Source organism: Salvelinus sp. IW2-2015, linkage group LG36, assembly GCF_002910315.2.
Source record: "Salvelinus sp. IW2-2015 linkage group LG36, ASM291031v2, whole genome shotgun sequence".
NCBI classification, from domain to species: Eukaryota; Metazoa; Chordata; class Actinopteri; order Salmoniformes; family Salmonidae; genus Salvelinus; species Salvelinus sp. IW2-2015.
Genome location: NC_036875.1, coordinates 25,189,725 through 25,199,649, shown reverse-complemented (window position 1 = coordinate 25,199,649; position 9,925 = coordinate 25,189,725). Strand labels below are relative to the sequence as shown.

General features: G+C 44.2%; 1 protein-coding gene across 1 annotated transcript; it reads left to right on the top strand.

Moving 5' to 3' along the window:
* The first annotated feature begins 6,963 nt into the window (after positions 1-6,963).
* On the top strand, positions 6,964-7,899 carry LOC111959262 (olfactory receptor 52E4-like). The gene has a single exon (XM_023980742.2). The coding sequence runs from the start codon at positions 6,964-6,966 to the stop codon at positions 7,897-7,899; it is 936 nt and encodes a 311-aa protein (XP_023836510.2).
* Positions 7,900-9,925: the final 2,026 nt, after the last annotated feature.

Here is a 9,925-nt window from a genome sequence, read left to right as displayed (position 1 = left end):
GAGTGGCCCATTTACAGTTGTGACTTAAATCTGCTTGAAAATCTATGGCAAGACCTGAAAATGGTTGTCAAGCAATGATCAATAATCAATTTGACAGAGGTTGAGAGAGGTTAAAGACTTCAGGCAGTAACGCAACAAAATGTGGAATAATTTCTCATGGCACTGTACTAAACTGTACCAAACATTGCTTTAACGGGTTATCTCAACAAGATGTTATGTTCTAGGTGACAATGTTCTGATCTTTTACAGAACCATATTAGTTCAAATAGAAATTCACCCACCAACTGAGAAGAGGATAGGGAGCCTTCAGTCGTGCTGAAAAGACAACATTTTTCAGGAGATTCTTCATATTTGTATGATTGAAAACATGAATACAACTAGATGTAAGTTCTTGTTAATTAATTCTGAAGGACTATCTGATTTTAATGAGTGGAGGTTAAGAATTTGATTTTACAATCCTCTTTTGTTTTATTGTAGTAAATTGAGTTCCCGACTAAGTTCCCCCCAAAAATATAAAATAAAATATCTTCTGGCCCGTGACGACTTAGATTTTTTTTAAATACATACAAAATTAACCCTACCAAAATGTAAAAAAAATATGTATACATTTTACATTTTTTTAGGAACTCAACTTACTGTTGAGAGTCAGAGAATTTGAATACACAAGGTGCAATTTTGAAATTTGGTAGTTGTTTTTATACATCTTTCAAAGAGATTCTCCGGTACTTTTGTATACTTTTTAGCCAGTAGTTCTGAAAGTAGCAAGCCAAAAGCGGTCTACTAAAATTGCATACTACGTCACATTATGTGCAGATATGTGCACCACGTTTATGCTCTCTCTTTCCCTCTCCTGTGTGTGCATGATGTGCCTCTTACTAGCTGTCACTCATATGGCAAGCTCGTTGGTCAAACTCAAATTGCTAGGGGGTTTGCCCAAATGGGGGAATAATGAAGGGAAAATGGCACAACACAGCTTCCTGAAAAACGGGCTCCTTAAAACTAGGGATTTTGTGGATATTGAGGTAAAACAGTAATTCTGCTAAATATTATTATGCATATTTTAACTACTCTACACGTTTACACATCCAGACCAAACTGGGAGGTGTCCAAAAAATACTTTGTAGTTGCCAAAGTTCCAGAGCATGGCATTAAATACTGGTAATAAGAATGTGTTGTTATGTGTCATGTTATACGGCTTTTAATTTACAGTGTGATTTTATGAATGCTTATTAAAAAGCTATTGTTTAAAAACCCTAAAAAGATATTGTTTACCTTTTATATTTCTAAATACATTTGTTCAGCCCGTGGCCCACAAGCCCCAAACGTTTGAGCACCTTGTTTTTTTTTTATAAAACAGTTTGGATTATGCACACATATTATTTTATACAGGACATGTAGCCATACTAGTGTTTTCCTCTCCATTGCATCGTTCCTTTCCCTGGTGGGAATTAGAGTTTAGGGATCTTAGATAATTAGCCCTTTGTTTTTAGCCTGATTTGTTAAACGCTACAGTACATAGTGATCATGGCGCTCAGTTGTTCCTCTTGTCCTTGTACTATAACAGCTTGAACAACAACGGAAAACAATGCCAGGTCACTATCACTTGACCCGCTGTCGATATCAAGTATATACTTGCTCCACTTGGGTAATTTACAGTGAAATGATATAATTCCACGAGGGCTTGCAGACAGGCGGAAACAGGTGTCATTTCACTGATCGAGGGCACAGCATGATAGATCTAAGGCGTTGTTGAGAGTATGACAGTAGGCCCCTATGGCACCATCCATAAAATTGTTACATATTTATACACATTGAGCATATAATGCATGGTCTAGTTTACTGATAATTAAACAGCATAACTTATTGTTGCATATCTATGTACCATAAGGACTGAATGCAGCAACCAATGTACATTTTCTCAGACACATACTGGGCTACAGCAGGGTGAAGGCCAGAATAATTAAATCACTTACAGTATCAGTATAAAATATCAGTATTTGATCTTACAGCTAGTCTGGTCCCAAAACGTTTTGTGATGACTATCCAACTCCTATATGGAGTAATTGTCACACCAACCAGCCATGTTGGCCTGCATGGTGAGACAATGAAGACGGTGGAAACAGATCCAGGACCAGGCTAACAAACAGCTACACAATATCATTCAAAATCTAGTTGCCAGATGGCTTCTGTTAGTGATCCCTCACACAATATTTTCAAAATCTTTAATGCATGAAAATTTCCTTCTCAAGAGCCTCAAGATGAGTTGTCATTTCAATCAGCCTAAGTATAGCTTTTGAGACTATGTGTCAAGTTCTGACCATAGTTCTTTTGTGTTTTCTTTGTTTTAGTGTTGGTCAGGACGTGAGCTGAGTGGGCATTCTATGTTGTGTGTCTAGTTTTCACGTTTCTATGTTTGGCCTGATATGGTTCTCAATCAGAGGCAGGTGTTAGTCAYTGTCTCTGATTGGGAACCATATTTAGGTAGCCTGTTTTGTGTTGGGGTTTGTGGGTGGTTGTCTTCTGTCTTTGTGTCTATGCACCAGATAGGACTGTTTCGGTTTTTCACATTTGTTGTTTTTGTATTTTGTAGTGTTCACGTTTTTTGTCGTTATTAAACATGATGAACACTAACCATGCTGCGCTTTGGTCCGATCCCTGCTACACCGCCTCTTCAGACGAAGAGGAGGAAATCTGCCGTTACAGAACCACCCACCACAAAAGGACCAAGCAGCGTGGTAACGGGCAGCATCAGGGGCAGCAGCAGCAGCAACAGCGATGTCAGGATTCCTGGACATGGGAAGACGTTTTGGATGGCAAGGGTTGCTACATATGGGAGAAGATCCTGGCTGGAAGGGATCGCCTCCCATGGGAACAGGTGGAGGCAGCTAGGAGAGCGGAGGCAGCTGCGAAAGGGAACCGGTGTTACGAGGGAACACGGCTGGCAAGGAAGCCCGAGAGGCAGCCCCAAAAATTTCTTGGGGGGGGTGGGCACGGGAAGTGTGGCGAAGTCAGGTAGGAGACCTGCGCCAACTTCCCGTGCTGACCGTGGAGAGCGAGAGTACGGGCAGACACCGTGTTATGCGGAAGAGCGCACGGTGTCTCCTGTACGTGTGCATAGCCCGGTGCGGTACATCCCAGCTCCTCGTATCGGCCGGGCTAGGTTGGGCATCGAGCCAGGTGCCATGAAGCCGGCTCAACGCATCTGGTCTCCAGTGCGACTCCTCATGTACATGGCACCAGCCTTACGCATGGTGTCCCCGGTTAGCCAGCACAGCCCAGTGCGGGCTATTCCACCTCGCCGCACTGGCCTGGCTACGGGGAGCATTCAACCAGGTAAGGTTGGGCAGGCTCGGTGCTCAAGAGCGCCTGTGCGCCTTCACGGTCCGGTCTATCCGGTGCCACCTCCTCGCACCTCCTCGCACCAGCCCAGTACCACCAGTGCCAACACCACGCACCAGGCTTCCTGTGTGTCTCCAGAGCCCTGTACGCACTGTTCCTTCTCCCCGCACTCGCCCTGAGGTGCGTGCCCTCTGCCCGGTATCACCAGTGCCGGTACCACACACCAGGCTTATAGTGCGCCTCGAGAGTCCAGTGTGCCCTGTGCCTCCTCCCCGCACTCGCCCAGTGGTGCGTGTCCCCAGTCTGGTACCACCAGTTCCGGCACCACGTACCAAGCCTCCTGTGCGTCTCCAGAGCCCTGTACGCCCTGTTCCTGCTCCCGCACTAGCCTTGAGGTGTGTGTCCTTAGCCCGGTACCACCAGTTCCGGCACCACGCACCAGGCCTACTGTGCGTATCAGCAGGTCAGAGTCTGCCGTCTGCCCAGCGCCGCCTGCGCTGCCCGTCTGCCCAGCGCCGTTTGAGCTGCCCGTCTGCCCAGCGCCATCTGAGCTCCCCGTCTGCCCAGCGCCATCTGAGCTGCCCGTCTGCCCAGCGCCATCTGAGCCGCCCGTCTGTCCAGCGCCATCTGAGCCGCCCGTCTGTCCTGAGCCGCTAGAGCTGTCCGTCAGTCAGGAGACGCCAAGAGCTCTTCCGCCAGTCAGGAGCCGCCAGAGCCGCCGCCAGTCAGGAGGCTGCAGAGCGCCCGCCAGTCAGGAGCTGCCAGAGCCGCCCGCCAGTCAGGAGCTGCCAGAGACGCCCGCCAGTCAGGAGCTGCCAGAGACGCCCGCCAGTCAGGAGCTGCCAGAGCCCCCTCCAGTCATGAGCTGCCCTTCAGTCCGGAGCTGCCATTCAGTCCGGAGCTGCCCTTCAGTCCGGACTGCCCTTCAGTCCGAGCTGCCCTTCAGTCCGGAACTGCCCTTCAGTCCGGAGCTGCCCTCAGCCATGAGCTACCTCTCAGTCATGAGCTACCTCTCAGTCATGAGCTACCTCTCAGTCATGAGCTACCCCTCAGTCATGAGCTACCCCTCAGTCATGAGCTACTCCTCAGTCATGAGCTACCCCTCAGTCATGAGCTACCCCTCAGTCCTGAGCTGCCCCTCAGTCCTAGCTGCCCCTCAGTCCGTAGCTGCCCTCAGTCCGGAGCTGCTTCTTCAGTCCAGAGGCGTCTTTCAGTCCAGAAGTGTCCCTCAGTCCTGTGGGCCCATTTAGTAGGGTTCCCAGGCCAGGGTCGGCGGCCTGGCTATGGTGGAGTGGGGTCCACGTCCTGCGCCAGAGCCGCCACCGCGGACAGATGCCCACCCAGACCCTCCCCTATAGGTTCAGGTTTTGCGGTCGGAGTCCGCACCTTGGGGGGGGGGGGGTGGTACTGTCACGTTCTGACCATAGTTTCTTTGTGTTTTCTTTGTTTTAGTGTTGGTCAGGACGTGAGCTGAGTGGGCATTCTATGTTGTGTGTCTAGTTTTCACGTTTCTATGTTTGGCCTGATATGGTTCTCAATCAGAGGCAGGTGTTAGTCACTGTCTCTGATTGGGAACCATATTTAGGTAGCCTGTTTTGTGTTGGGTTTGTGGTGGTTGTCTTCTGTTCTTTGGTCTATGCACCAGATAGGACTGTTTCGGTTTTTCACATTTGTTGTTTTTGTATTTTGTAGTGTTCATGTTTTTTGTCGTTATTAAACATGATGAACAATAACCACGCTGCGCTTTGGTCCGATCCCTGCTACACCTCCTCTTCAGACGAAGAAGAGGAAATCTGCCGTTACACTATGATGTGAAAATTCACATGGTGATAACAGTGGAGGCTCCCCAGAGGAGGAAGGGGAGGACCATCCTCCTCAGTGAGTTTCGTAAAAATAAAAATAGTTAAATGTTAAAAAAGTTATAATTTTTCGATAAAACTATACTAAATATATTCACGTCACCAAATAATTGATTAAAACAAACTGTTTTGCAATGAAGGTCTATAGTAGCCTCAACGGCACTCTGTAGGGTAGCACCATGGTGTAGCCGGAGGACAGCAAGTTTCCATCCTCCTCTGGGTACATTGACTTCAATACAAAACCTAAGAGCTCATGGTTCTCACCCCCTTTCATAGACTTACACAGTAATTATGACAACCTCCGCAGGACGTCCTCCAACCTGTCAGAGCTCTTGTTGCATGAACTGACATGTTGTCCACCCAATCAAAAGATCAGAGAATGAATCCAGTAGTGAAATTATAAGCTACAGCTAGCTAGCACTGCCCTGCATAAAATGTGGTTGGTAGTTGACTCAGAGGGAGAAAGACAGTAGTTGAACAGTTTTAATTTATTTAAAAATAAAGGAGAAGCAAGAGAGAGAAAGCGAGAGAGCTAGCTATATTTTATTGCATTTTGTTCACTTTCACCTACTTAGCTAGCGAATGCAGCTAGCTAGTTTAGCCTACTCAAACACCAAACAGAGAGAGATGCTATGTTAGCTAGCTGGCTATGGCTATCCAACACTGGAACTGTTCCAACTCAAGGAAAGGTTTTATGAATTTATTGCCACCGTGGCCCGCTGGTGTACCTGCTAAACTGTTTGCTGACTGCATGATTGTAGTGGGTTTACTAACACGTTAGTTCTCGTAGTTATATTCACTATGACGTCACTTTAGCTAATATGGTGACAACGATGTAGGCTGTGTGTAATGGTTAGCTGATGTGACAAACAGCTGATGTGTTGTGCACTGAAGTCCACAAGCAAAGGAAAAGATGAGAGGAGGAGAGCGCGTAGATGCGAGAAGGAATTAATAAGCATGTTTGTATGTGACTGCTATGAAAGTGAACTGTGTTTTCGTGTGATCAGGGGTGTATTTATTCAGCCGATTCTGTTGAAAAAAGTTTCTTAAAAATGGAAGTAAACGGAACCAAATGGGGATAAACATACCTGAATTTGTCCAATAGAAACTTCTATTTGCAACAGTTGGACTAATGATTACACCCTATATCAGCTAGATGCAAGAGCGTGCAAGGCTGTATTGAATGTGTCACTGTCTATCACCTTGATTACACTAATTTGTCTCTTGACCTGTGCACCTACATTGTAAACTTTCATTCATAGGCTAGGTTGTAACAACCTCATGATGGGTATAGGGAAAATTAGAGTATCATGTAGTAGCCTAAACCTATGGATGTTACATTGAGCTGGGTGAACGGAATATGAATCACAGTCATCCAATGTGCTGTAATAGAAATAAATGGCCCCGACCGCCACTGGTTGATAATCACGTGACTTGATTGACATCAAATTAAGGATGTGTTTTAGATAAAAAGGATGTGACCGATGCCTGTGGCAGGATTCTCACTCTCTTCAGCAAGGTAAAGGTATGGCTTTAGAGGACTACCTTTCTACAGGTTTTCCTCTTGACTGATTGCAGCAGTGGTATTCTTACTCACTCTGCCAAATGTGTTTATTGAGGTATTCAAAATGACTAGCAGCATTCACAAAAGAAGATACAAATAGCATGTGCTAAAAGTTCTATTTACAATTGCTGCCTATAATAATCATTTTTATTTATATTTGTATGTCTTCTTTTTTCAGGTTCGCCCTGCATTGCTATAAGGATGGACAACAACATGTCATTTCCAAGCCATATCCTTCAAATCCAGGGTTTTGAATTCTCACAGACATTCATGTATCCCATGTTTTTCTCCATACTGTTTGTTTATCTCTCCCTCCTTGTGTCTAACATTGGTGTCCTGATAGTCATCATCAAGGAAAGAAATTTGCACCAACCAATGTACATCCTCTTCTGTAACCTGTCTGTAAATGATCTGATTGGTAACACTGTCTTGTTGCCTCGCCTCATGGCTGATATTGTTTCAACTGAGAGGTTTATCACGTACAGCCAATGTGTTACTCAGGCCTTTTTCAGTCACACGTTTGGATCAGCCTCACATATGATACTGATCATTATGGCCTTTGACAGATATGTGGCCATATGTTACCCGTTAAGGTACACATCAATAATGACAACAAAAACTCTAGTTACGCTGTCTGTGTCTGCTTGGGGGGCTTCCCTTGTGTTAGTGTCTGTCCTACTGGGTCTCACCATAAGGCTCTCCCGCTGCAGTTCAATCATTCTAAATGTTTATTGTGACAATGCGTCATTGTTCAAGCTATCCTGTGAGAACGTTTCAATCAACAACATTTATGGACTCTTTTTCACAGTGCTGCTCTTTACTTCTTCAATGGGAAGCATAGCTGTCACTTATATCAGGATTGCTGTGATTTGCTGGACCAAGAAAAGCAAGGAGCTGAACAACAAAGCATTGCAGACCTGTGCAAGCCACCTGGTGGTGTATCTCATTATGCTGTGGAGTGGGTTTCTAACCATCATACTGCATCGCTTTCCAGACTATCCATATTTGAGAAAACTGGCTTCTGTTCTATTTCATGTTGTCCCTGCTCATTTAAATCCAATTATCTACGGCTTGCAAACAAAGTCATTGAGGCAGAAAATTATGCAAATACTCTGTCGGAAAGTTACACACTCATAATACAGATTTTCCTTTGTAAGACAACTCGACAGGCTTGATTATTCTGGTCCTAAAACACCCACAACAAAATGGTTCGTATTTCAACACATACCAATCTTAAAAGCTGTGTTCCAAGGTACTTTTCTAACATATTCATCACCTCCAGCACCAGCCCAACATCAACATACAGTATGTGAAAATGGAGCGTTTCTATGTCTTGTAGTCAAAAAGATAGAGGAAGATAAGTGTTTCTGATGACATCATCTGCTGTGTATCATGTGATTTGAACCAATTATGTGCAGGCAATGAGCAAAAATAGTTGTGGCAGCAATTGCAATATTTCCCTCTAAAGGTTATGTTGCCATTTTCACATATTTTGATGTTGGGGTGGTGATGGAGAGGATGAATATGAAGTTTAAATAATTGTTTTATTACCCTTTAAAGGTTATGTTCGGTAAGATATTAGGAGGTATGAATGAGGGGAACCGTAAAGGTGACGATGAGCACACGTTCTTAATCAGGCTTTCCTGTCTGTGCTTAGTCGTTACCTTGTTGCCAGTCAAAATGGTATCTCAATTGAGACCTCTAGTGTCTGTTAGCTGAAAATGCAGAGGGACGTTGCAGGGATGCTCAAATCCAAGCCTGAAGGTCTGCAATACTGCTGGTTTTCAGGTGAATTGAGAGATTGTCACTGATGGTCAGAAATTCCACTCACCTGTAACGGATTCACTCTATAGAGCCAAACTGGAACAGAGAGACTGATAAAGAGCTTCCATCTCTAGCCGGCCTCCGCCCGGTACCCTGTCCTGAACCTTAGACACTGTCACTTATCGGCTACCAACAGGTACTCTACCCTGCACCTTAGAGACTGCTGCCCTATGTACATACAGTAGTCATTAAATAATGTAATAATGTTTACATACTTTCTACTTTTAATATACAGTGCCTTCAGAAAGTACTCACACAGTACTTCCACATTTTGTTGTGTTAAAGCCTGAATTTAAAATTGATTCAATTGAGATTTGGTGTCACTGGCCTACACACAATACCCTATAATGTCAAACTGGAATTATGTTTTTAGAAATCTTTACATATTAATTAAAAAATAAAAGCTGAATTGTCTTGAGTCAATAAGTATTCAACCCCTTTGTTATGGCAAGCCTAAATAAGTTCAGGAGTAAACATTAGCTTAACAAGTCACATAATAAGTTGCATCCACTCCCTCTATGTGCAAAAATAGTGTTTAGCCTCTACAGTATTTGTGGGTCCCCCACGGGATAGTTGAGCTAACATAGGCTAATGCGATTAGCATGAGGTTGTAAGAAACAAGAACATTTCGCAGGACATAGACATATCTGATATTGGCAGAAAGCTTAAATTCTTGTTAATCTAACTGCACTGTCCAATTTACAGTAGCTATCCAAGCTGCATCACATCCGGCCGTGATTGGGAGTCCCATAGGGCGGCGCACAATTGGCCCAGCGTCGTTCAGGTTTGGCCGGGGTAGGTCATCATTGTAAATAAGAATTTGTTCTTAACTGACTTGCCAAGTTAAATAAAGGTTACATAAAAAAAAAATAAAAAAATTATAGTAAAAGATTACCATGCTATTGTTTGAGGAGAGTGCACAGTTATGAACTTCAAAAGTTATTAATTAACCAATTAGGCAAATTTTTTTACTAAAAGAATATAAAATATATCACCTTTATTTAACCAGGTAGGCTAGATGAGAACAAGTTCTCATTTGCAACTGCGACCTGGCCAAGATAAAGCAAAGCAGTTCGACACATACAACAACACAGAGTTACACATGGAGTAAACAAACAGTATATCGAGTATATGGGGCTTTGGTGTCAAAACAGATGGCACTGTGATAGACTGCATCCAATTTGCTGAGTAGAGGGTTGGACGCTATTTTGTAAATGACATCGCCGAAGTCGAGGATTGGTAGGAGAGTCAGTTTTACGAGGGCATGTTTGAAAGCATGAGTGAAGGATGCTTTGTTGCGAAATAGGTAGCCGATTCCAGATTTAATTTTGGATTGGAG